Source organism: Plecotus auritus, assembly GCF_963455305.1.
Source record: "Plecotus auritus genome assembly, chromosome: 6".
Classification (NCBI taxonomy): domain Eukaryota; kingdom Metazoa; phylum Chordata; class Mammalia; order Chiroptera; family Vespertilionidae; genus Plecotus; species Plecotus auritus.
In genome coordinates this window covers 152,366,919-152,394,691 of record NC_137773.1, presented here as the reverse complement: position 1 = coordinate 152,394,691, position 27,773 = coordinate 152,366,919, and the positions used below count along the sequence as shown (strand labels likewise).

The following is a 27,773-nucleotide window of genomic DNA, read 5'->3' as shown; positions in this document are numbered from 1 at the left end:
TTTTTTTCCTCTCCTTTTTTGCTTTCTTTTGGTTTAAAATTATATTTGTTTTTTCCCCCTCTGGTAACTTGTTAGTTATATACTTGCCAGTTATACATTATTTTACTATTCTTTTGGTGATATCCCCTAACAATTATAACATGCATCCTTGCCTTATCACAGTCTCATAGAAGTTATTAAATTTACCTCTTTCCCAGTAATATTAGGACATTAAAATGCTTTAACTCCCTTTATGTTTTTTTAGCCCTTTATGTTTTTCCTGGCATAGTCTTTTTCCATTAAATTTTATTCTACATAATTATTTTTATTTAAGGAGAGAGATCAATGTGACACAGAAACATTGATTGGTTGCCTCCCACTCACACTCCAACCTGAGATCAAACTGCAACCTGTGTATGTTCTCTGACCGGGAATTGAACCCAACACCCTTTGGTGTACGGGATGACACTCAACCAATTGAGTCACACTGGCCAGGGCTATTCTACATAATTTTTAACCCCTGTAATATATTGTTAATATTGTTTTATAGGATTAATGTTGATCTATACATATTCACAGAATTTCTTTTCCTAGGCTCTTTATTCCTTCTTGTATCCCTGTGCCTCTCTGAGACGATGTTTCTTTCTTTGAAAGCACCCCTTTTAGGGTAATTCTTAGGCTGTCCTGCTGGCAATGGATTCTCTCAGTTTTTGTTTGTCTAAAAGTGCCTTTATTTTACCTTTATTGAAGGAAATTTTTTTTTTTGGTATTGAAATATAAAGATATGCTACTACACCAGATACCACTGAACAGTGTTACAGATGGATGCATAATTTATTAAGCTTCAAATATGTTCATATTTTATAATGTTTACATTGATCTTGGTGTTCTAGTCAATATCATGTGATTTCTCCTAACATTCTCCTGTATTCTAACATTCTGTAATGGAAATAGTCCAGCGTTTGGAAAGAAAAATGCCTTATGAAATTGACCAAGTGATTTAACTTTCCTGAGCCAGTTTCATGTATAAAATGAGAAATCACTGTGAAATTATGCGGCTCTGTTGAGATATATATGAAAGTGCTTTGTGATATGCAAAGTACTAATCAGTTGGAAATTTTTCATTTCCAAATAATAGTAAATGCAATGTATTATTATTTGCTGGAATAGAAATATTCTCAGTGTATATCCTCTTACAAATGCATATTTTCCTGAACACTCACAAAATGGTTAAAATATGGTATTCGTGTATATATTTATTTATACATAAACTGCCTTTTATGAGAAACAGGACAATGTTAAAAGTTGCACAACTTACATAAAGTAGATTGTAAATTTATTCTGATCTTTCAAGCAAGTAACATGAAAAGGGAGACTTGGCCAGTTACATAATTCAAAATACCCATAAGATTTAGAGTAATCCATTATTCAAGAGAAGTACAGTTCTTTCTTAATACTAAGTTCAGGCAGGAATTTCCCCCTTAGTTTTCTTAATTACGTAGAGTAATTTGAAAGATTATTCTCTTGGTTTAGAAGTTACTGATTTGCATGGTTAGTACAAATCAGTGTTGGACTGATCTAGAATTTTAATATTCTGTCTCATAACCCTGAAGGGAGAATTACACTTTTCATGTGAGCTGCAAGTAGCTGCTCTTCCACCTTACTTGTAAATGAAGTATATTAAAAAAACTAATAAAGAATGCATTTCCTTTCCAAAATGCTTGGATACACATTAGGGGGAAGGTTAGGCTGATAAATTAAAACTTTACTTTGCATATGTAACATTCACAAAACTGTCTTAGGAAGATGATATTTAACTGCATTTTATTTTTCCTTCATAGATGTTAATGCAGAAACTTTGAACTACATTGATCAAATATTTATTGGGTCCCTACTATGTGCAGACATATTCCTGTTGGTTTGTTTGCTTTCCTTTGATAAAAAGTGGTCATTCAGACTTAATTTTGTGCTCTCTTATTTCACCTTTTCCTCTTTTTTTTAGTCAGCATGTACTTACTGTAAGTGGAACAGAACATTATAGAACTGAGGCTTTTAAACTAATGACTGAAGCATATGTTAGTGCCTCACAACCAATGCCCTCACACCTCTGAGGATTTGTATGATGATCAAATTTAAAAGAGGACATTTGCTCCTTATTTCAGTTCTTTGACTTTGTCTTCAGGTCTCTGGCATGCATTTTGTATGAGATGTGCTGCATGAATCATGCATTCACGGGCTCCAATTTCTTGTCCATTGTTTTAAAAATTGTTGAAGGCGACACTCCTTCTCTCCCTACGAGATACCCAAGAGAACTGAATGCCATCATGGAACGGTATGGAAATAATGTGTTGCCACTGAAACAGTTTTAAATTGTACCTATATTTTAGTTCATCTGAAAAATAATTTTCTTTTTGAACATTACAGCATGTTGAACAAGAACCCTTCACTGAGACCATCTGCTATAGAAATTTTAAAAATCCCTTATATTGATGAGCAGCTACAGGTACTTAAAATGAAAGGGATACTGGGAAGCACATATTAATTAGCACTGATATACATTCTCGGGCTTGAAGCTATGCTGTGGGAATAAGAGGCATTAAGAGTCAGTTATTAGAGAGGCACAAGATGTTTTTTAAAGCGGAGAGAAATTATCAGTCAGGACATTCTGGTGCCCCAGATATTAGGATCTCGATTTTCTGCCTAAACTCAACATCCATCCTATGGCTCTTGGTTTCCAGATCTTACTGACTTCAACACTTTGTAAATATATCCGTGCGAGGCCAAGAACGGGATGCTCCTAATAACATAACCTGGGGTTTTCACTGAGCCGTTATTATCCCACCTCTTTATCATATATGTCAATAATACTTTTTATTGATTAGGTGGGTTTATTTTGCTTTTCTGTAAATTAGGAAATTGGATGTAGAGAATTTGCCTCTCCGGTGATAAGAAAAAAGCAGATGGTACCCTCTCAGGAGGGTTTTTGGTTTTGTTTTTTAAACTTCTTAGCCTTTTACAATATAAATTCCTCGGGCAAATTTCCTTTAATTTTATGAATATATTTAATAAAACTCCAAAGCATTCATTTGCCTTTAAGAATATGCATACCTTTTCATCGGTGTCCAGTTCTAAATCCACAGCAAAGAGGATGCTGACTGGATGTGCATTCCTTAGTTGAGTGGGACACTGTGCTGACACTGGAGGTGCAGAAAGAAAGGAACGGACATGGCTTCTGTCCTTTGGAAGCTTGACTGCTAGTAAGAGAACCCAATAATCAAGGAAAAGTAAGCAAATGTAAGATAATTATAAATGCTCACAAGCACGAGGAAGAAAGCAAATAAGAGGCTGTAAAATCAGGGAGGGGGAGGGGGTTGGTGGCGAGAGAAGGAGTAGGTGACCTGTTGACTCCAGTGACATGGTGAGAAGCGCCAGCCATGTAAAGAGCCCCAGAGTGTTGGACTCACAGTGGCCTGTGTAAAGCCCTGATTAGGTCATGTTCTGAGAGGGAGCTAGAGAGGAGAGGGTTCTTATGGAAGAATGTGCTGCCAGGGGACACCCCTAGGCAGCAGGGTAAGCAGGCCAGGAGAGGGGGTGGTGAAGTTGCTTGGTACTTCCAGTTCTCCCTCTGCGTAGGCACAGCTGGCTCCGCTAGCCCGAGGGCAGTCGGCACAGGTGCTGGCTGTTGGGTCAAAAGCACACTTAAGTGGCTGAGAGCTCACAAAAAGCCAAAAGGAATCCAAGGGGATCTTCTGGGACTAAGGTGAGGCAAGTGTGGAGTTTCCTCCAAAAATTAAAAATGGGACTGCCATTTGACCCAGTGATCCCCCTTCTAGGAATATATCCTAAGAAGCCTGAAACACCAATCAGAAAGGATACATGCACCCCTATGTTCATAGCAGCACAATTTACAATAGCTAAGATCTGGAAATAGCCCAAGAGCCCATCAGCAGATGAATGTATTAAAAAACTGTGATACATCTATACAATGGAATACTATGCAGCTGTAAAAAAAGAAGGGTTTCTTACTCTTTGAGACAGCATGGAGGGACCCAGAGAGTATTATGCTAAGCGAAATAAGCCAGTCAGAGAAAGACAGGTATCACAACATCTCACTTAAATGTGAGATCTAATGAACAAAATAAACTGATGAACAAAACAGATCCAGAGATATTGAAACATGCAATGGACTGATGTATTTCAGAGGGAAGGGGGCAGGGAGAGATTAACCAAAAAACTTATATGCATCTATGCATAGCCCATGGACAAACAATAGTGCAGGGAAGGCCTGGGGAGGGGGTGGGGATGGGGAGGAGGGGGGTCACGCATGGGGGAGAAAGGGGACATCTGTAATACTTTCAACAATAAATATTAAGAAATAGTCCAAAGGGATCCAAGGGGATCTTCTGGGACTAAGGTAAGGCAAGCGAGGTATTTGTCCTGGGGCATGGTTAAAGAGGGCACCAAAAACTCAGTAATCAAGATAATATTTTAATACAATCTTTTACAAATCCAAATTAATGCTAAAGAACCATGGTAGCATTGTATCAAAAGTTCAAAGATAATATCCCACCGGGCTAGGATTAGGATAAGGCAAATGAGGTGGTTGGATCCTGTCTTTATTTAAACTTTTGATATTGTGTTCTCTATGGCTTTGGGGCATCAATTTTGATTTTCTTATAGTCTTGCATTAAAATATCCTTTATCTTGGTTACTGAGTTTTTTTGGTGCCTCTAAAATTTTGCCTTTGAGGTGAGTGCCTTACTCATCTCACCCTAGTCGTGGCCCTGGGCGTGTGGACATTGTCCCCGTCAGAGCCAGAAGTGGAGAGAGCTTGTGTGTTCTTGGAGCGGAAGGAAGGCCTGCCCTTGCCTGGGTAGCAGGGAGTGAGAGAACAGCAGTGCAAGATGGACTTGGAGAGGGAGGCAGGAGCCGGGCCACTCAGGATCTGGTTGCATAAGCTACCATGTGATGTTTTGTAACCCTTTATAGAAGGAAAAGTAGCTACCTGTGGGTTTTGTTTTCAAGCTCCCAGATATGGTCAGTAATAGTGCAAATTAGAAAGGGTGCCTGGTAGTTGTATGTCCTTCCATCCCTGAAGAGGAGTCTTTAAGGTGTGTCAAGGTTCTTTTTTTTTTCAGCACCTGATTTGTAGATATTCGGAAATGAGTCCAGAAGACAAGAATTTGAATTGTCAGAAGGAAACTGCTCATATAATTAATGCCATGTAAGTAATTACCTTGTTCTTAGAACGCCCATTGAGCATAAATATTAAATGCATTTGTCTTTAAATATCTATTAGTGCTAAGCTGTCTGCATGGAGTATCCTCAGATTCACTTAAGTCTTGCCAAGAAATTCAGGAGCGTCAGTAACTTGGCGTTCCAAAGCCCTTTGCCTCAGGTGGAAGCAAATTGAAATCATAAACGTTTAAACCACTGCACAGCTCACAGATCTGCTGGGTAGCTCTGCAGTTGCCTTGTAAGTATATAGAGAAATTAAAATCTCAAACATTTAGTGATCTATATGCTAATGCATCTTCCATATTAAGCATAAATGGGTTTTACATGTTGTTTGTTTAATAGGAGCTGTCAAAGTATCTTTTGAAAAGACAACATAGTGGAGTCCTGGGACAACTGAAAATAAGCCAAAATTCACTTTCTTGAGATATAGCTAAGAACTAGAGAATGTGTGTTTCAAAGGAACCATAACTATTTCCTGGTCTAACTGCTGCCTCGTACCTCATCAAAATGTCTGTGCTGTAACTTGCAAGAGCCCAGAGTACTAGGTTACTTCAGAATGGCCAAGCACAGCTGTGCAGGCTGTGTACCGCACAACTCCAGGGGCACTGATTATAAATGCCAAGTTTATAATGTTGTTGAAGGAGCTCTCTATTTAATCTTGTAAGGGCCCAAGGAGAATGGCAGTCCCTGCCCGGAGCTCTGCAGGGCAGTGGGGGAGAACAGTAGCCCTCATTAGCCTGATGTTCAAGGCCAAATAGCACAAATATGCTTCTCTACTGTCCAGTCCCATCGTTTGTCAACTGCATGGTTTGTTTTCCATCTTGACATTCAAGCTGAGGACACTGGTCCATCAAAGATATTCAGTCTTTGTTTAATGCATGATCTCCAGTTAAAATAGACTGCACCTCAGAGGGGTGCATTTTTTTAAGCCACACTCCTGTAACATTTGTTTTTATGGGTACTACCTATTCTTTCAAGGAAGCCTGGATATTCTAATTTTATTTTGTTTTATTAATCGGAGTAGTAGGTACCTTATTTTTTTAATGTTTTTATTGATTTCAGAGAGAGGAATAGAGGGAGAGAGGGATAGAAACATCAGTGATGAGAGAGAATCAGGCCCCCTGCTAACTGGGGATTGAGCCTGTAACCCAGACATGTGCTCTGTCTGGGAATAGAACCATGACCTTCTGGTTCATGGGTCGACACTCAACCACTGAGCAACACCAGCTGAGCGAGAACTTATTTTTTAAATATTGGACTAATTTCAGTTATCATTTTGCACTGCAATTATGAAATACTGCTTACAATTAAAGTGTTCTAGAATTCAGTTGTTTGGATAGTACTTCACATTATGAAATATTGACTTCAAATTGTCACTGTTATTTTCAAGATCTATGACTGTGCTTTAAAGAGAGCTATTTGGTATTACAAAATAAGGGACATATATTCCTGAAACTTGCACATCCCCTGGAGGCTCTGATTTGGACGGTATTCTGGAGGGATGAGACCTGCCTACAATGGTCATTACAATTTTCTTATCACTTTCCTACTTTGTTCTGCAAGTAGGTACAGAAACAAATGTCACTGAGAATGTGGTTATAGACATTTCCATATGTGATTAGTGTAAGCACATTTCTTTAAAGATAAGGCTCTTAATAATATTGGCTAACATTTTGGGGGTAATGACCACATGCTTGGCTCTGTTATGAGTACTTTACATGACTGTACTCATTTAAACTCCCAACAACCATATGAAGCAGGTACTATTTTTTTAAAAAATTTCATTGTATAAGGTATTACAAATAGCAGTACATATGTATCTTTTGTCCCCCCCCCCCCCACTAACCTCTCCCTGGCCTCCCCTACCCTCCAGCACTTGTCCTCGTCCCCCAGTGTCTTGAGTCTGTTGGTTGTGCTTATATGCATGCATACAAGTCCTTCGGTTGATCGCTTACCCCCCCGCCAACCCTCCCCTACGTTCCCGCTGTAGTTTGGCAGTCTGTTCGATGCTTCTTTGCCTCTGTCTATTTTTGTTCAACAGTTTGTAATGTTCTTTATTATCCATAAATCAGTGAGATCAGGTACTATTATTTTTTTAATGATCATAAAGATGCTAACTAACTTCCCGGAAGGCATATAGGATCTGAACTCAGAGAATCTTCCTAACCCATCGATTAACCACTATGCAGTGCTGCCAGGAAAATAGCTACTGTATTAAGCCTGGAATATAAGACATATTCAATAAAATTTAGCTATTAGAATACCATCATTTTGGATACTTTTTATGCGCCAGACTTTGTGCATACATTATCTCATATAATACTCACTATAACCCATTCTTTTTTCTCCAGTGTGTTTTCATTTTTATTTTTTAAATTAAATTTATTTTTTCCATTACCATTTATCCCCTCTATGCTGTCTTCCATCTCCACCCATCCCCCTCCACTCCCCATAATCACATAACTACCACACTGTTGTCCATATCCATGAGTTCTTTTTTTTTCCTTTGTGCTCAATCCCTACACCCCTTAACACCCCTCTCATAGAAAGAGAGCAGCTGTCTGCCTGCTCTCTATCTATGAGCCTGTCTCTATTTTGCTTTATAACCCATTCTTTATGGATAAGAAAACTGAGGTTTAGAGAAATTCAGTAACTTGCCCAAGGCTACAGGTCTAATGAATGAGGGTGCACATGAGATTCAAAACCTGCTTATTTCCAAAGACTGTTCTATCCACATGGTCGAATTAGTCTGCCTGTCTATTTACTTCTTAATGACCAAGATCCTAATTTTTATCACATTATGAAAACCAGTCATAAGCAATGAATTGAGCAGAAATGTATAAAGTACATAATTTGCTTTTAAACAAAAATCTAATTTGAAAAATATTGCCAATTAACCACAGTCCTGGTTGGCTCATTACCTACCCAGACTTTATTAGTTTTTGCATGTCTTGAGATGATTTCCCCCTCTCGGTAGTGTAATGATCCTCTGTAAAATATTTGTTTAATTTTTCTGAGCATGTGTGTGATGTGTTCTGTGTGGAAATCTGTATTTTCTCTAGGCAAAAGCAGATTCACCTGCAGACGCTGCGGGCGCTCTCAGAGGTGCAGAAAATGACCCCAAGAGAAAGGATGCGGCTGAGGAAGCTCCAGGCAGCTGATGAGAAAGCCAGCAAGCTGAAGTAAGCGGCCCGTCCTTAGGGCATCCCAGCCCTTTGGCCACTTCCCAGGGCTCTGAAGGAATTTATTGAAGAAAAGCAAAGACAAAACAAGAAAACAAAATGCATGCACTCATCATACATGTAATCTGTTTATTCCCTCAAAAGATAGTCATTGAGCCACGGGTGGTGGTTGGATGCCAGGCATTATTAATATTAGGCTTGGGTGAAAAGAAAGGTTGGCTATCAGGGAGGTTCCTAGGGATGTAAATATTGGCAGCCTCCAAATGAAGCCTCACTGTTGCTGACACCTTCTGGACATAGCCCAGTGAGACGGTGACAGGGTGACTTTAGGGCCTGGTCCTCATTCCCTAGATCCGTGGTCGGCAAACTGCAGCTCGCGAGCCACATGCAGCTCTTTGGCCCCTTGAGTGTGGCTCTTCCACAAAATACCACGGCCTGGGCGAGTCTATTTTGAAGAAGTGGCGTTAGAAGAAGTTTAAGTTTAAAAAATTTGGCTCTCCAAAGAAATTTCAATCGTTGTACTGTTGATATTTGGCTCTGTTGACTAATGAGTTTGCAGACCACTGCCCTAGATGCTCGCTGCATCCCCTCTGCCAGGAGATCTGACCCATCCTCAGGGAGAAGAAGGTAGTGGCAGGAAGTTGTTGGCCTTAGGAAGTGGTGTGGAAACAGAACTCTGGTCTGTCAAGTGAAGCCCGTTAGAATGTCTGTGCTCCGGGCAGTGCTGCTGGTGGGAACTATCACTGGTAATTAAAGTATTTACATTAAAACTGTTTTTATACCCAAAAGAAAGGCATAGATCTTCTACATGACATTTAATATTTTCCTTATTTAAAGGCAATGGCTTTTAAGTGAAGTCAGTCTTTTTAAAAAAAAATACATTTTATTGATTTTTTACAGAGAGGAAGGGAGAGGGATAGAGTTAGAAACATCGATGAGAGAGAAACATCAATCAGCTGCCTCCTGCACACCACCTACTGGGGATGTGCCTGCAACCAAGGTACATGCCCTTGACCGGAATCGAACCTGGGACCCTTGAGTCCGCAGGCCGATGCTCTATCCACTGAGCCAAACCTGTCAGGGAAAGTGAAGTTGGTCTTGATTTTAAGAAAGACTCGCATCAGAATTGTTTTTGATTGTTATTTCTAGGATTCGAGAGTGGTTATGTGTTTTAGCTAAAAAAATGTCTCTGTTGTCAGAGGGTTATAACATATCCCTTTATAGACAAGAAAATTTGATCACATGGATGTTCAATGAGTTTTCAAAAAATATAAGTACAAATTAGCACACAAGTAATCCCAAGAACTCAAATCAGTCTTCCAGTTTAGTAACAGATCTATTAAATTCAACTTCCTGTAGTAGAGAAAACAGAGAAAATGTGTCTGAGAAAACTTCCCCTCCACAGTGAGTCCATATTCTTTCCTATAAATTCTTTGAAATGTTGCTCTATGTCCTTGTTTATGTGTTTATTTCATCCTGAAAGCAGTTATCGTGTTATTAGTATGTGCTAGGCACTGTCCTGGGTATCAAGGACCCCCCCACCGCTCCCCCCGTTTCATTATAGTCAAGAACACCTAGGGGTCAGTACTGTCTGCTGTGTTTTAGGAGTCCTAGAGCATCCCTGTGTGTGCTTTAAGAGAATCAAGTGGGTGCTTCACTGCACACACATCTGCATGAGAGGAAGACCCATTGGCCTGGCTTTCCAACACCCCACCTTGCCTGTTGAAGTAGAGATCATGCTTACCTATAATAGAGATGTGTTTTTGGCAAATTGCAGCTATTTTTCTACATTTGCTTTACATTTGCAGAAAGCTTGTGGAAGAAAAATATGAAGAAAATAACAAACGAATGCAGGAATTGAGATCTCGGAACTTTCAGCAGCTAACTGTTGATGTACTCCATGTAAGTACTCTTATTTTACATGTTACATAAAACCTTTACGTGCTTCAGATTTTTCAGATTCATGTGGCCAGTTGGGTAGAAAGAGGGACAGGTAGGAATAAAAAGATCCATATCAACTTTGCCCAATTCCAGGGAGGATGAACTGGGGTTCATTTTAGAATGTAGGCCAACAGTTAATGACTACACTGATTCAAAGCAGCTGCTCTTAAAGATGGAGCAATTAATTCATCCAACAAATATTGAGTGCCTACTGTGTACAAGATAATCAGGGCTGACTGAACAATTGATGAGTTAAAATTATGACTTTGCAGAACAAATGTGTCTATATCTAATTTTGAATTTCAGCCATGCTAGTGTTGCTTTATCTTCTTAGTCCATTATTCTCTTTTTTACTTAGTTGTTTGTTGTTGTTGATCTTCACCTGAGGATATTTTTCCATTATTTTTGGAGAGAGTGGAAGGGAGGAGGAGAGACAGAGAGAAACATCGATGTAAGAGAGATACTTAGTTTTTATGCCTTCCCATTTTATTTTGTCTCCCATATATAACCTACCTTGTGTTAATAATCCCATTCAAACTTTGAAGAATTACATACATAGCCAATAATAAATCGGGTTTCAGATTCACATAAAATGAACCCAAAATTCACATCCTCTGTATTCCAAGACCCTGGATAGCAAACACTATTTTCTTTAATGGTTAATAGTAGGCCTTGGTATCAGGCAGTCTTTCTTCAGGGTCATTTTTGCACAGTAGACATCGACACCAACCCCTAGCTCTTCTGGTAGAAGCATCTTGGGAAGGAGTCATTTTTATTGTCTCAAATTCTGTTTGTTCACTCATTGGCGATCCCTCCATCTGAGGGAGATTTCTTCCTCCAGCAGGAAGAACTAAGCCCCCTGAGACTGTGGGGATGATCCCTGGGATGTGGGGGTGCTCGTCCTGCTGTAACTCAGTAATCGGAGGCCTCCGAATCCTGGGGTGTGCAGGAGCTCCCGGCGGAGCTCACTCTCAGCCAGGCACAGCCAAGGAACACGTGTTTCCTGCCTCCCTCTGAGAGGTTATTCACCTTTCTCAATTAGTCAGCGGTTGGACCAAAGAGGGGGCCCAGCCTTTTCTAACCTTTAGAGTCTCCCTCTGTGGGAAGGAAGAAAGAACTTTCTTTTGCAGAGAGTGTCAGGATGTTGGTGATATGTGTTTTATCTCACCCCCCATTTTTTTCTACTCATCTCCCACTTCATTATGTGAAGCCAGCTGTGGGATCTGCTGCAGGCCCCAGAGACGTGGGGGAAATTGCTGGCTGGAAGGGCATGGGGTCAGCAGTAGGTGTTGATGACACCACTTGATGTCCGTCTGAGTGCTTGAGTGCCTTTCTCTAGCTCCCCACACCCTTTCTAGGCCCTGAAATCATAACTTGTGAAGGCAGTTGTCTACCCTCCTTTGTCTTTTGTCTTTCCTCCCAAGTCCAGAACTGCAAATTCCCACAGATCCTCACAAGGAGTCTGACATAGAATTCTGTGTTTGTTAGTGTGTGTAAACTACATGTTCAATCAGCTGATAGAAACTGGAACCTTTTTTTTCTGACATGTTCAGAGACCCTGGCTTCTAAGGGGTTTTACCCCCTAAGATTAGAAATTTAGAAGTACAGATATGGTAATATTTTTAGAGTACACAGGTATTGAATGATAATCTTGCACATCTGAAAATTATATAATGTTATTAACCAATGTTATCTCAATTTTTTTAAAATTAAGTAACTTTATTCTTGAAGTTACCACATGGCAAATAGACATGTAATTTCAAGTATGAGTTTACATTTTAGTGTCAGATAATTTACTTAACTTTTTTGCTTTTAAAAATATACATATTTTTATTGATTTCAGAGAGGAAGCGAGAGGGAGAGAGTTAGAGAAAATTCAATGATGAGAGAGAATCATTGATCGGCTGCCTCCTGCACACCCCCTACTGAGGATCAAGCATGTAACACCAAACATGTACCCTGAGCGATAATCAAACCGTGACCTCTTGGTTTATAGGTTGGTGCTCAACCACTGAGCAACACCGGCTAGCCTGCTTTTCTTTATTGATCCTTCAAAATAATCATTTTTGTGTTTTTTCACTTCTGATATGATTATCTATGTTAAACAACTACACTACATTAGGACTTGTCCCTCCTTTAAACCAGGGTCATTGGGGGATCCTCAAGTAACTTAAGATCAGACTGAGACCATAATGCAGGCAGAATCTCAGGAGACTTTGTTAGCTGTATATTATCCCATAGAACAGGGAGCAGAGTCCAGATCTTGGCCCAACTTAGAGAGGATTTTGCAAAGATTTTATGAAATTCCCACTCCACATTGCCTGCTTAGTTCTTCCCAATGCTATGCCCTTTCCTTCTCAAAGGGCAGCAGGAGCAGGAGAGGAAGTGCCTGATGCTGTGTTGGCCAAAGATGTTGGTTCATTCTTTGTTCTTCTAAGGTTCAGTATCACCAATCTTTGGTTCTGAACTTGCCAGAAACCTGTTTTCTAAGTTTACATATGATGGGGGCAGGAAATGCTGCAGGCAGATATGTAACCTTGAAAATAGTACCCTCTCCTGGCCGGCGTGGCTCAGTGGTTGAGCATCAGCCTGTGAACCAGGAGGTCACAGTTCAATTCTGGTCAGGGCACACCACCTGGGCTGCAGGCTCGATCCCCAGTGTGGGGTGTGCAGGAGGCAACCAATCAGTGACTCTCTCTTATCATTGATGTTTCTAATTCTCTCTCCCTTCCTCTCTGAAATCAATAAAAATATGTTTTTTGGGGAAAATATTACCCTCTTCTGGGTGGTTCAGTTCTGCAGACAGGGTTGCTTAGCCCTCCCCACTCCTTACCTCCAGGTCTCTTGTCCTCTTTTGTGCACTTACAGAGTCATTTCCCTCTGGCCCATTGCTAGCATCCCACCTCTCTTTCAAATGTCACCTCCTCTCAGGAAAACCTTTGACCTCTCAGATCCACAGTCAACTGGCCCTCCTCCAAATTCTTATGGCTTAGAGCAGTGCTTCTCAAACTTCAAAATCACCGGTCGGTCTTGTTGAAATGCAGATTCTGGCTGGCTTGGTCTGGGGTGGGGCCTGGGAGGCTGCGTTCCTAGCACATTTCCTGGTGATTCCGATGCTGCTGGCCCAGGACCGCAGTGGACAGGCAGGGGGCTCTTGAAAGCAGCAGGTCACCTTCAGATGAGGGAAGACCTGGAAAAGCCACCTGCGAATAGACCTTACAATTTCTCTAGGAAAAAAGGCACTTAATGGGAACAGCAGAAAAGCAGGAGCGACCCGAGGGAAGACTTTCTTGTTCTCCCCCGAGGAGGATGCAGGGTGGAGGCCTGGCGAAGGGGCACATTTAATCATATTCACAGGCCTAAGAGCGAGGCAGGTTTAATGACACTCAGAGAACAAAGGAGGGAGAGAAAGGGGAAGCCGAACACTTTGGTGAGGGACTGAAGGGTTTTAAACACTCAAGGAGAGGCATCACTGAGCTGAAAAAGATAAAATAAGATATAAAAAAGAAATTGAATTAATCAGGCGCAAGACACTAAAGAAAAACGTGCTAAAGGAGAAAAGGAAGGAAGAGGAAAACGTTCCTGTCTTTGCCCATACTCATATTTATGATTTAATTTCTTCCTAATCTCATTGGCGCTGCTTCTTCCTTCTCTCTTGCCAGCTGAAGCAAACCACTTCGTATTTCAAAGGCAGTTGTGGGAGCTGGAATCCGAGTTACCGGGAGGGGGGGGGGGGGGGGGCTGGGCTGGCTGTGTTACCTCTTAAACATGCTGAAAAAACGTGAGGCGTGCAGGGCAGTGGCTGGTTTCGTTTTGCAGACCCTCGCTGACAGGCCTTTAGTTTTGGCAGTCAGAGTGGGGAATCAAGTTGGGCACTGTTTCTTTAAAGGATGGGAGCTTAAAAGCAACCAGATACCATCATACCCACAGCAAGCCCAGTCTGTTTTCTCCTGTGGCATGTACGGTTGGGGAGGTATCAGAATTGGGTTTCTGTGAAAAGTGCACAGCAGAGCAGGTCTCCATACATGAAATAGTAATTTAGGCCACAGGTCAGATCAAGTCCTCTTTCTAAGAGAAACAGTTACAACAGTCCTACCTCTTCTCCTCGAAGAGAACCTCCGCACATCAAAGTCAATTGAGAGTCCAAATGCTTATTTTCCAATAATTTCTGAAGTACACATAAAATGCCTTTCCTGCAGTCCCTGTTCTTTGTCCTTAAAGTTCTCTGTGTGCTATCCCTGATGCTTTGAAATTGAGATCAGCGTCACCTCATGCAACCATTATTATGCAGTACAAGCAACGGACTTCTTAAAAATGTTTTATGACTGTATTTTCACAAACGCTGCCCCACAGTGTGTCACGGCTTTTATTTATTCATTTAAAATGAGGTAGAATTTTTCTTTCTGTTTTTAATGAGAAAACACTCTTGGAGTAGTTCTCCACAGAGGCCACACATCAAGGAAAACAGGTCACTTCAGCATCAGCTCTAGGCTGTAAACACATACACACAGACGCACATACATACAACTACAATAAAGCAAAGTGGCTTATTGAAACACCTATTGATATATTTGAGAAATTTATGTTTTTTTGAAGTATGAATTCTTTCATATGGCCTCTTAGATCTCTTTCTTTTAGGAAACCGGAATTTATAGACTCAGAACGTTTAAAGCTAGACAAGAATTTGCAAGCATCCAAATCAATACCTCAGATTTTGAGATGAGGAAACTGAGCAGGGCTGGACTAGAGTGAGGTGAGGGTGATACCACGGGTGCACATTTGAAGGAGGTACTTGTTCTCAGCTACCAGTCATTCCCGATTGAGCCTGAAGGTCAGTGTCTCCTTCAGTTCCGCACCCTGGGCATCCCACTTGCCTCGCCCCGGTCATGGCCCTGAAACTGCGGCCTCGGAGGCTAAAACGTTTGCCCAGTTTATCCAGGGCAGTTTCTCTATGCCAGGCTGCCCTCTTGAAATTTGAAAATGTTAACACATTTAAGGGAGAGGATTAGGTAGGCTTCTGTTTTCAAGTAGTCTTCTAAATGAGAATATCGTTTCGTTTGTGGAGCACTATTTACTTGTATGTTTCTCACGAACTATTAATTACCTTCCACAAGGAATCTGATGGCCCGACTCCAGAGAACCGGCCTGAGTCTCGGCCCATCCCTTGCCCGGACCTCGGTGCGCTTGAGCGAGGTGGAGAGGACACCATAGCTGACCTTGGAGATTGTGGTAGGAGTTTGCATCAGTATTCAGAAGGGTGCTGGGCCTGCCGTAGGCCTGGCTGGCCTCAGAGAGAAGCCCTGGGTGTATGTGAGCTCCTTCCATCAGTTTTGTCAGAGGTGGGCTGTGACCAGGATGGAAAGCAGAGAAGCCAAGGTTAGTCCCTGCTCTCCTATTTTCTCCGTAATAGTGAAACTTGCACCAGGCGAGGGACCTCTTCTCGTGGGTTAAACCATATGGCATTAACCTGACTTTAGACCAGTGCAGGACTATAAGTGCTCTGAAGCACCGTTTCTCTCTTCTGTCAATGGTTTTTCTGGCCCTCATAAATTTAAAGTGACGACGTGAAGTCAGACTTTGGAAAATCAACTATTTAGATGTGCAATCACTTGCCAGAAAAAATGTGCTCAGAGCTGTCACCCAATACGGGAGATACATCGTAGTCTAATGGTTCAAAACCAGAGTTTGGGAGTAAAAAGGCTGGCTATCAGGGAAGCCTCTAGCAACTTAATCTCTTCTGATTCGTGAAACAAGAATAATACCTCCTGTAAGGTTGCTGGGAAAAACAATGCGACCGCCCACAGGATGCGCTCTTAGCCCAGTGCCTGGCACAGTGAGAGCCAGAGAACGTGCCGCAGCTTATGGCTCTGAAGGGGAGGGTTATGACAGGAGGGTCTTCTCACTCTTGTACCACTCTCCCCAGTGCCTCGGACAAAGTGCCAGGGCATTATAGACAATAAGCATTTCTTGAATAAATGAATGAGTGGATAAATAAATGAATGAAGGACCTATTAGTCTGGACCTCTGAAAAGCAGATGCCAAGTTGTACTAAAAGCACAAAAATCTTATTAGGGGAAATGCTTGCATAAAAGGAAATAGGAAAGGAGCGGGAAAAGGCTGAGACCCATCAGACCATGGTTCGAGTTTTATTCTAAGTGCAAAGAGAGGAGTTTGGTGGTGAGAACTAGTCTGCTTAGCCAGACAGGGGCAGCCACGGCATCAGGAAGCCAGCCTTAAGCAAAGCCAGCCAGCAGAGGCCTGAGTCTGTAACCCCTGCACTCTGGCAGGAGCCTGTGGGGAGGCGTGGTAGCCCCTGGGGGAGCGCAGGGATGAATTTCAGAGCACGGCAGCGGGGCCCCTGGCCAGTCACGCTCCTTGGAGTTGGAGGTCTGTGAGGTGCATTCTGCCATGAGAAGGGCTGCATCCCGGGATGGCCACTCTCTCTGGCAGTAACTGAGTTCTCTTCTCAAAGTGAGAGTGAAGGTGGTGAAAGCTGGCTTGGTTGGTCATCAGCCCAAATTGGCATTTGATGTCTCCCTGATCGAGGCGTGAGAGCTGGTGTGGCCGGCTTCAGCTGCAAGGAGACTAGCGCCTGTTGCCCTTTAGGTTGGCATTTGCCAACTTTTAAAATGGTGCTGTGGCAGCCCTCAGGTAGCAGATGTCATTGACAAACAAATATGTATGTCAGATGGATTTGTATTTTCGACTCCTTTCAGTCATTTCTTTCATATTACTTGTTATTTTCCACAAATAGAATTTGGAAGCTTAGAAATATTCCAGGGCCTTTCTTTCCAGGAACATGAAACTGAGAGTTAGGCCATTGGGTAGCCCATGATTTGGATGGCTTGTTGCTCGGTGGGAGGGCAGGGCCAGCGCTATCTGTAAAGAAGAAGCCTCTGGAAGGATGTTGAGTGGGTGGGTAGTCTAGGATCGAGAAGTCTGGGCCTAGCCTCTGGCTGTGAGGACGAAAAATACTTATTACTCATTTTATAGTCGAGAAGCCAAAGACATTAAGTAATTTGTTCCAGGACTCTAAAGCTCCTCCTACTAGTGCAGCCCCTTCCATGGCCATCCGAGTGTCTGAATTTGGGGGTGGTAGGTAAGAGCAATAGATGTGCAAGAAGCACAAACATGCCGAATGCATTAGACTTTCAAAAGGCAGAGACTCTGTGTGTGTCTCTAGGTCTTCACTGTAAGCTCTAGTAGCCAAATGACCCCTCAGCTAGCCCTGCCACAGGTTCCGGCTGCTACCGGAAGACCCATGCTGGTGTCCTTCTTACCTCTCCTTTTGTAATTTGTCGTGGAGGTGTCAGTATGGTAGACCATGTATTGATATACCAGCCAAACTGGAAATGGTCCAGTCTAGTCCTTTGACCATCATATAGAATGTTCATAATAAAAAGCCGTAAGATCCAAAAACATAGTGCTTTCAGTTGGGCCAATTTCCTTGTAAAATACTTTAAACCTCTCCTTTATTTATTCCTCTCTGTAAATTTGTATTCTCTAAATTCTATTCTCTCTTAAATATTAAATTGAAAAGAGAGACTGGGAACTATGAAAATGGAACCTTCAGGTTGATCACTGAGGAGAGGAATGGTGAGCAACTACAGGAGGATGAGTGAGCACATAGCTTAATCCTGCGACTCTGAGGCATGAGACGCTGAGGCATGGTGATGAACCATGAAGTGGTTATTTCCCCAATTCTCTTTGGCTTTTAGAAGATTTCCTCCAAACTTTCAGCACCCAGAGGAAGGTTTCTTTTGTTTGTTTATTTTTTTATCTAGCATGTGCATGTAAAATAATATTACATAGCCACTTTTAAGTTCCTATGCCAAATGTTTAATCAGTCTTTGATGTTGAATGGAAAAATTCCCTCTGGGATGTAAGGATTTAGTTGCAGGGAAAGAAGACAGGGTAAGACATAATTTACGTCCAATAGGCATTTACTTGACTATAGCTGATTTAATCTAGCCAGAATCACGGATAACTATTATAATCAAATGAGAAAGCACAAATAGAACATTAAAGAAATTACCACTTTAGATCCAGAGACAGAGAAGCATCGATCAGACCATCAAACCTCAGAGGGAAGGTAGGGGAGGGGAGGGGTAAGGGTGAGAGACCAACCAAAGGACTTGTATGCATGCATATAAGCCTAACCAATGGACACAGACACCGGGGGGGTGAGGGCATGAGTGGGGGGCGGGGGTTTGGGGGACAATGGGGTGATAAGGACACATATATAATACCTTAATCAATAAAGAAAAAAATTTTAATTAAAAATAAAATAAAATAAAGCATTAAAAAAAGAAATTTCCCCTTTAAATATTAATATTTAAAATCCTCATATGTAATGCTGATGATTTCTTGCACATTATTAATTTTTGTCAGGCACTTCATTGAACTTTAGCCTTATCTCAGAAGCTCACAGCTGAGTTTCAGAATAGCTTTATTTTTGAAAAGCTGGAATAATCTGAGACTCCCATTCAGAGTAGGGCTCTTGACTGGATTGTGCAAATGCGGAGGCGTCACTGGCATAGGCCTTGCTGCCTCCTGACAGCCTGATTAGCTGTCGCCTCTTAATTTTCCTTTCACCCACTCCTTTAGCAAAAAAGCCCCTTCCCTGCCCTGGCCAGTGTGGCGCAGTTGGAGTGTTGGCCTGTACAAAAAGGATTGGTGGGTTCAATTCCCAGTCAGAGCACATACCTAGGTTGCAGGTTCAATCCCCAGTTGGGGTGAATATAGGAGGCATGTTTCTCTCTCACATTGATGTTTCTCTCTCTCCCTTCCCTCCCCCCTCTGTCTCCCTTCCTCTCTCTAAAATCAATAATTATTTTTTAAAAAGCCCCTTCTCTGTGCTAGGAGAAAACTCTGACCCAAGAAGGTCATACTTTGCTTGCCCTAAGGAAGTCCACATGCCCTTTCCAACTGTGGGCTGCTCTATGACTTGGGGTATCATCTCTTCCTTTTACTTGTCCAAGTGGAAATAAGGTGATTTAAACTCTGTTAGACAATGATATATTTTTGTTGTTTTAATTTTAAAAAAAGAAAACATCTATGGACTGCAATTCCACTTGTATATCGTTTCCTTGGATCCTTGGAGAAGTGAAAGCATGTCTATAAGATCTGACACAAATGTTCTTAGCAGTTTTATGCATAGTACCAAAAATTAGAAACAAGGTAAGAGTCAATCAACAGGCAAATGGATAAACAAATGTACAGAATACTACTTACCAATGAAAAACGGTCAGTAAATACAACAACATGTGTGAACCTCAAAACCATGTGCTGCATGACAGGGAGCAGTGCCATCAGGTGTCCAAGGACTAGTGTCCATCAAAGCAGCCTGAGCACTAAAGGACAGGGAGTGGTAGCCCAGACTCCGAGCCCGGCCCAGACGGAGAAGCTGCGGATCTGCCTGGCTCGTTAGCCCCCAGAACAGGAGACCAGATGCCGCTTCTGTATCCTCGATGCCCCACCTCCTCCAGAGCATTAGATAACTTAAAGGCTTGATTTATAAACATAAATTGGTGGCGGTTTTATTTCCTATTTATCACATATCCCACTGAGTTATATTTGTGTCTTCACCTGACTCTCATATTTACTTCTGCGGTTACTCCCTCATTTTCTGAGCTCCAGAGGATAATTAGAATAAATCTAATATTACGTGAAGATGTGCTGACTCTCCACCCTGGGGCATATTTAATAATTTAGAGTGTTCCTTCTGCATGACAAGCTGGGTCGGTGCCTCTAACTGAAATTTAAAAGACTATATCTAATATGAAAAATTGAAGTAGATGCAGAATAACACCTGCCCAGCCAGCCACTTCACTCTTGTGTCCTAATCAGGCATAATAGGCATCAGAGGAAATCAGTCCCCGGCGCATCGGCTGTCGGCACCCCTGGGCCTCTCAAAATAAGTTTCTCACCTGGGAGAGCTGGGTGTGATCCCATGGCCCATCCCTTAGCTAACTATACAGTAATTATTAAACTAAGGGTCCTGCTGGCTGGGCAGAGAGCATCCTTAAGTGGCCTTGCTCAGACTGTTGTGTTTCAGGTTTGGAATTAATCAATTAAGCAGAAAATTAAATGAGCATCCATTATAGCTTTAAAGTAAGAGAGAATACAAACTATAATAGACTAAAACCTCATATAAGGCATGCTTCAGACAGCGTTTTGGACTTGCCATGGATGGTTTTCCTTTAGTCAATGAAATTATTTTCCATGCAGGGAAGTTTCACAGCTGTACACAGGGCACCTGCACCCATCCCTGGAGACCAAAATAATGCAGCAATATTAGATAGTGTCAGCTTCACAGCAGATAACCACCTCTGATCCATATACTAATTTGTAACAGGAGTGATTGAAATATTTTGCTTTGGTGTTTAGGGCAGACTTTAATTTAGGTATTTGTGGCATATTTAAATTTGTCTTCTCTGATCTTCTTAAAGGGGCTTTATGTTTTGTTTTGTGGCAGTGAGGGCCACATCAGTCTCAGCATCTCCAAGATTCACTTGTCAAACGCTTTCGTTTTTTGAAAGCACATCTCCAGGGAAAAATTTCCAGCAAGGAACACTGGTATCTAGTACCTTTTGTCATTCATAACTAATAGCATTTTCCAGTTTCTCTTTTTCTCTTGCTTCTAAAAAAATATTCAAAATAGAAAAATAGGAAACTTACCAAAAGATCCAAAATGATTGTCATGTTCCATAGTAGGGTGTCTGTGTGTGAGCAGTAGAATGAATTGGACTTATTCTGGAAAAAAAATCATTATTTTCTGTGTCTGTCTGCAGGGAGTATTTTTGTGAAGGTGCCAGCATTTGTAGCTCACCAGTTAGGCTCGCCTATGAGGCTGCAGGACTGGATCTTCATAAATTCATCTGACATGGGCGTCCACGTGTAAGGGTACAGTTTATGAACATGCAGTGTAACTCCGCACACCCAGCTCCACAGCTGACTGTGATCCTCCTTTCCGGGTAACGCCTTGATTTGTTTGGGTTTTCTCTCTCTGGCTTAAAATGATGAATGGGAGTTTCCTTGTGCTGTTAAAGGTTATCTGGCAAAGTGCATATTTGTGGCTGAGTTTCAGGCGCCTGCAGTCTCTCACGGCACCAGAGCATTTTGGGTTGCAGAGAAGAAAGTGACTTCACTATTTTTATATCTCAGGTTCATTTTTCTTTTGAATCTAGGAACAGTGAAAAACCCAACTCCTCTCCCCAGCTTAACTCTACAGAGCCTGTTTTCTGGCTCCAGATAACATAGAATTAAATTAACTGCCCCTCTCCTTGCCTCCCTCTATCTGTACCTTCCCAGAACCCCATTTAAAATATAATCATTTGACAATTTGTATAAGTGGTTGCTTATGAACATATAATCTGCAGTTATATATTTAGCCTTCTTTTATTTGTGAAATTACACATTTTGCACAAGACTAATCTTTGTGAATATTCCAGAGGACTAGAAAGTGACTGCAGGTTAAGAAAACACAGGTTTTGAAAATGTTTCCCTTGGCCCCACTAGCGCTGTGTCTTTGGTGAGGAGAACGGATCACTTGCTGACTGTGCTAACAGGTTCCCAGGCCATGTTCTCACCTGTTTCCAGAACTCCTCCATTCTTCGGAGCCATCTCGAGGACATTCCATACCTCACCTCTTGCTTCTTACTCTCAGGAAACCGTACGCCTATAGTCCTTGATCTCTCAGCTCACAGTCAACCAGTAGCTATTATAGTAAAAGTATGTCTCCTGTTATATTGACAGTATTCATCGACTCAGCGTGGATGGGTACCCTGAACTGTGCTCACAGTGTAGATGGGCGTCACAGCACAGCAGCTAAGAGCAACCAGCTGTCCCTGTCGCTCAAGGCAGGTCTGAGGACCAGCATCACTGACATCTGAGGACTTGTTAGAAATGCAGCCTCTCAGACCCCACTCTAGACTTACTGGATCAGAAGATGAATTTTTAACAAAATCTCAGTGGTTCATACGTGCATTAAAGTTTGAAAAGCACTCACCTAGACTCTAAGCTCAATGACGGAATGGTCCAGGTGGATACTAGAATGTGAAAAATAAAGGAGGGGTTTCAGAGGCATGGGAGTAGAAAGCCTCCATGCATGCTTTTTGAGTTCCCCACCTATTGCCTCTTTCTTTGTAGATACCCTTACATTTAAATAATCGCTTTATGTAAGCCACCAACAGCGCAAAGATATGGTTTCTTCTTCTGCAATAACTGTAGAATAATATTTAGTTTAATAGAAGTGCTCATATCACCATAAAGTAATTCTCCCAGACTCCTTCATGTATTTGCTAAATATACACATTAATGGGAGTGAAGGGTTTTATAAAGTATAGTCTGAGTTACAGGTGCACACCTGTCCTTTTTTGCAAACACTGATTGGTAAATGACTCTTTTTTTTTAGTGGCCTTGATAGGGCCTCTCTGTGAAAATACTTATTTACTGATTATGTGTCAGCTGGGTCCTGCGTGAAGCAGGCACTAAGACAGAGTTACAAGTACAGAGATGTGTTGAGCGTAATTTCTGTTGCAAGAGTAAAGGTGTGGGATCAGGAGTAGGTAGAGAGAGTCTTCAGACTGTGAGGCAGGCCTGACACCTATGAAAGGTGAGCAGGAAGAAGGGGTATGAAGAGCCTCAGACTTCACTGGAGTCCTGACAGCCCAGTGGGGCATCCTGGATCAAACGTTTCCCACAGAGGAGCCCCACATTGGGCAGCAATGCTGTGCCCTCCTATCCCTGCCAGCTCAAATGCTCAACAGGTCCTCAGAGGCTGCCGTCGGAGCTGTCAGCTCACTGCAGTCCTTGCCGCTGATCAGCAAGGTCTTGGAAGGAGCTCTGAGAGGCAGCTCTCCATAGAAGCCACAGTCATTCATTTGCGTCATTCCATATGCTTAGGATGAGTAAAAATAGTATTTGGATAAACCGCCTATAATCCAATACTTCTCTCTAACTTAGAGTACCCATACCTCCAATGTGTTCAAATTTTTTAAATGAATATCCATACATATTTCACAAAAACACACTAGGCTGCTTTGTACTTCAAACAACAAGCTGTTTCAGGTTTGGAGTCAGACTTTATCTTTTTCCCGCTTTTGCCATTTACCAGCTGTGTGAACTTGGTCCAAAAAAAAAAAAAAATCCAAGCCTCAGTTTTCTCACCTGTGTAATGGGAATAATACCTAATTTTCAGGGTTAAGTGAGGAATAAACTAGATAGTATTCAAAGAGCTTAGCTAAGTACATAAAACATAAAAAGTGCACAGCAGTTTCTCACTAAATAATTACAGTGTCAAAGAAACTTGCAATATTTTCTCAAGTTCCACATATGTAAAGTCTTTGATTGGTTCTGAATTAATTTTTAACCATCCGGGAGACCTTCTGATTATAGCTTATAAACACATTCACTATATGAATTAAGTGTGATTTGGAATACAAAACTTGTATTTGCTATAGTTTTTGCATTTATGAGAAATATAAAATCGCTCAGGTTGGTTAATTCTGTCAAATTATGGTCTTAATTATATCCATCTGGACCAGTTATTTTAGCACCAAGAAAAATTCTCTTCTTTGTCAAGACTGTAGACAGCTCCTATACCTAAAGCTAAGGCCCTTCAGCCCCACAGCCGCCCAGGGCCGGCCCGAGGCACAGGCAAGCCTCAGATGGTGGCTGTCCAGCCATCCTGGGCCGCCCAGGGCTCAGGTAACCAGGGCCGGCCGAGGCTTGCACTGCCGGCCGTGGCAGCAGCGGAGGTGTGATGGGGGCGTTGCCTCCCGCTCCTGAGGGCTCCTGGACTGTGAGAGGGGGCAGGCCGGGCTGAGGGACCCCCCTTCAGTGCATGAATTTTCATGCACTGGGCCTCTAGGTTTTAATAAACTGGAAGAAATGATAATGAAGCAGCAGGAGCACCTTTAGTGACTAGGGTGCTCTACAGTAAAAACCCTACTCAGTTTGAATTTTATGGGTGTGAAATCATTAATAAGCAGAAATAATGTTGCCTGTGCTATTGTAATGGTCATAAAAATCTGCAGTCTTACTGTGATGATGCACTTCTATCCTTTAATCAACATCATTTTAAGTGCTAAGTAGGTGGCTGCAAGGTCTTGAAATTGTTTGAGGGACCTCCTGCGGGGATAATTGTGTGGTGAAGTGTATTCACTTACTTATATATTTACCTCCAAAGAGTTTGGGAGTTTCTAAATCAATCACCCACAGGCCTGGCTCCGACGCTCGCCAGGCACAGCAGTTTTTCATCACTGAGGAATCTGGCTGGAATAAGATGCAAATTGTCTGATAAATTATTTTGTGTTACTCTTCAACTTTTGAGAAAAATAGTCTTTGGAGAGCTGTATCATCAGAAAATGCAATCAACCCTTTAGAACAGGTTGAGTTTCAGCTTTTATCATCAGGGACATAAAACCTGCAGACACAGGCTGTAGGGTGCTATGGGATTTCAGAGCATATCTTTAGATGGATTGCTCTTCATCAACATTGATAAAGTACATGTATAGCAATCTCTATTTCAGTTTCTCTAGTTTCATTCTTCAATGAATATATTCCCATTTTGTTTAATTTTCTCTTGGGAAGATATAAAATTACTTTTAGTTGAATGGCCTGTGAAAACTTAGGTGCATTTGATATAGGCACGTAATGTGCTGATGAAATGAACACAGTTCTTGTTTTCTAGGTGAACACACAGCAGCAGCATTGATGGGCCCAGATTTATATTTCCATACTAGACGCCCAGTGCATGAAATTCGTGTGCAGGTACGGTCCCTAGGCCTGGCCTGCGATCAGGGCCATCTTCCCTGGCTGCTGGCAGCTGGCCCCGCCCCCCACCGCCATCCACCCCCCTGGTTCCCTGTTCACCATCGGGTGATGGGAGCCTGCCAGTGGCGGGGGAGGGACCGAGAGGTGGTCAGTTCGCCTCATAGTGACTGGTCGAGCAGTTGTTCTGGTCATTCTGCCATTAGGGTCAATTTGTTACCCTTTTATTATATAGGATATGCATCTCTTCCTTTATCAAGATTTATTAGATTCTATTAGATTCTAGGGGCTTTTCAGTAGGATATTTTTATAATAATTATCAGACCATTTAACTGTGAACTTTGCTTTATATTTGCTACACTTGCCTCCAATTAGTCTCTGGCCTCCAACTGGTTCAATCTCTACATGGCTGCCAAAACGACCATTAACATGCACATATGTGTTTAGGATACAAAATAGAAATCTTCCTATTGGCCTACAAATATAAATACACATAAATTTATATGAAATATAAATATACATAAGTCTTAATGTAATGTCAATAGGTTCTGTGACTTTTAAGTGAAACGACTTATAACAAGACCAGTTTTACCATAGTTTAATTGATATAAACATGAGTTAAGTTCCTCTGGTATCTCATTAATGTTATAATGAGATGATGCTAAGCAAAATGTTATTCGAGGACGTGCTGTTTGTAAAATTTACATATTCATGAAATTTTTATCCACCCTGTTGATCTGTAAACTTGAGTGTAGGGGTGCTGTCAGTATTGATCATTTTAATACCCAGTAACCAGCACAGTTAGTGATTTCTAAAAGGTGCTTAAAAAATATTTGCTTAATGACTGAATGGGAACACGTTTCATACGGATTTGGTGACTATTATATGAGGTAGTATATTGAAGGCCTTTGTAAGTTGAAATGACTATGATTATTTATGATAAATAATAGAGTAGAAAATTATTAGTTTTCACAGAAATACCTAGGTTTTATGTAATATAAAACTCTTTTAATTTTTTTCAGGTACCCTATCAGCAGTCATTAAAACTTTACAGAGATGCACAATGATAACTACATAGATCAATAGAGTAAAATGTAAAGAATCCAGAAACTTGCCTAAATACTATGTATGTGATTTAATACATGAAAATGTGTTTGTTTTTATTTAGTGGAGAAAAGAAAATATATCTAAATGACTAATCTTGAAACAATTCCCTATCTGTTTGAAAAAAATTTGAGATTTCTACCCTTATACTACATACAAAAGTAAATTCAGTGGGATTAATATTTTAAATGTATAAAACATTAAATAAACCTAAGAAGAAAATAATGGAGGCTATTTTCATAATCTTGGAGTAAGCCATGTCTGTATAATTATGAAATAAACCCAGAAGGTAAGAGAAAGAGCTGGCATATAAAAACGAGGTAGAGGCTGCAAAAATTTCTTAATGTGACCTTTTGCACATCCTATTGTATTTGTGCGTGTGTGACCAAATGGAGTGGCTGCCTTCAGAGCATGGCCAAATGGAATGGTGTAGTCAGCATGATTTAACACAAATGGGCACTGGATTTAGAATCAGAAGACATGGTTTGGGGTCTGCCACTTTCAAGGTAAGTTTAAGAGGTCAAGCAGCTCTAAACTTTATGTTCCTTGTCTGCAACAAGGGGATAACGCCACCCATCTCGCACCTCATTGTGAGGGAGGGAGGCTTAAGTGAGAAAATATATTTGAAAGCACTTTGTGCATGGAGAAAGGTCATACAAAGGTGCGTGAGTGCTGTTATTACTTCGTGCTTTGGGACAGATCAATGGAAGCTTTCCTAGAATTTATAGGCCACAAAGGAGTTCCTTTTAAGCTTGGGTTTACCTTGCTCTCTAAGTAAGACCAGATCACATGCAACAGGAAGTCCTTTCTCCAAACCAGAAAGAAGGGCAGGTCACCCCAGGAAAATCCAACATTGCAATAGAAACTTTTCCTGAGTCGGAACAGGGAAGTTTGCTTAAAGTGATGTGTAGGATAGGCACTTCCTTTAATTAAAAAAATGCAAATAAGTGCCATGCCCACACTATGAGTGCGGGAGGATTTCCCCCATGTGCTTGTGGTCACTGGCCAGTCTTGCTGTATTAACTGTGCCCGTTCACACTGTGAGCTAAGAATGTCTCAGCGCCAGCCAGCATCTCCAGCTGTTCAGTTAGCAGAGGGCACTGCCAATGGGAAACCAGCATTTTCCAGGAGAGTGGAGAGGAAAAGGAAATAATAGCGCTAGGTTTTCATCAGGGAGGAAACCCCATATGGCTCTCAAGGTGTTCTCTCTGCAATAAATTGCTAAATGTGTTCTGATGCATGCGTGCCTGTGCTAATGAGGAAATACAGCCAAAACCAAACAAGACAGAGGCAGGGGCTTCATGTGAGAGCAGTTTAAATTCTTCAGCTTTGTTCTAGTCTCAGTTGTCACCTCACTTCTTGTCAAATACTTGGTGGCCGGGAACAGTAAAACAGTGGTTTCTGTCTCTTGATGCCCAAGCAAAGTGTGGTTTATGGACCAGCAGCGTTTCCATCACCCCAAGCACAGGGATGTAGACACTCGGGCCCAACTCCAGACGATTCATCACTTTCTCCAGAGGATTCATGTGCACACGGGCCTAGTCCATTACTCTC

At 41.6% G+C, this 27,773-nt stretch overlaps 1 protein-coding gene across 4 annotated transcripts in view; it reads left to right on the top strand.

Moving 5' to 3' along the window:
- Window positions 1–27,773, top strand: part of NEK11 (NIMA related kinase 11) — a 177,354-nt gene that overhangs the window by 77,768 nt on the left and 71,813 nt on the right. For 3 of the 4 annotated variants that reach the window (XM_080672738.1, XM_080672740.1, XM_080672741.1), the window contains 6 exons: window positions 2,162–2,311; window positions 2,404–2,482; window positions 5,118–5,203; window positions 8,280–8,399; window positions 10,208–10,301; window positions 15,455–15,569. In XM_080672738.1, the coding sequence (XP_080528864.1) occupies window positions 2,162–2,311; window positions 2,404–2,482; window positions 5,118–5,203; window positions 8,280–8,399; window positions 10,208–10,301; window positions 15,455–15,569 (644 nt within the window). The remainder of the gene's footprint in view (window positions 1–2,161; window positions 2,312–2,403; window positions 2,483–5,117; window positions 5,204–8,279; window positions 8,400–10,207; window positions 10,302–15,454; window positions 15,570–27,773) is intronic. The other variant, XM_080672739.1, reaches the window with a different exon arrangement.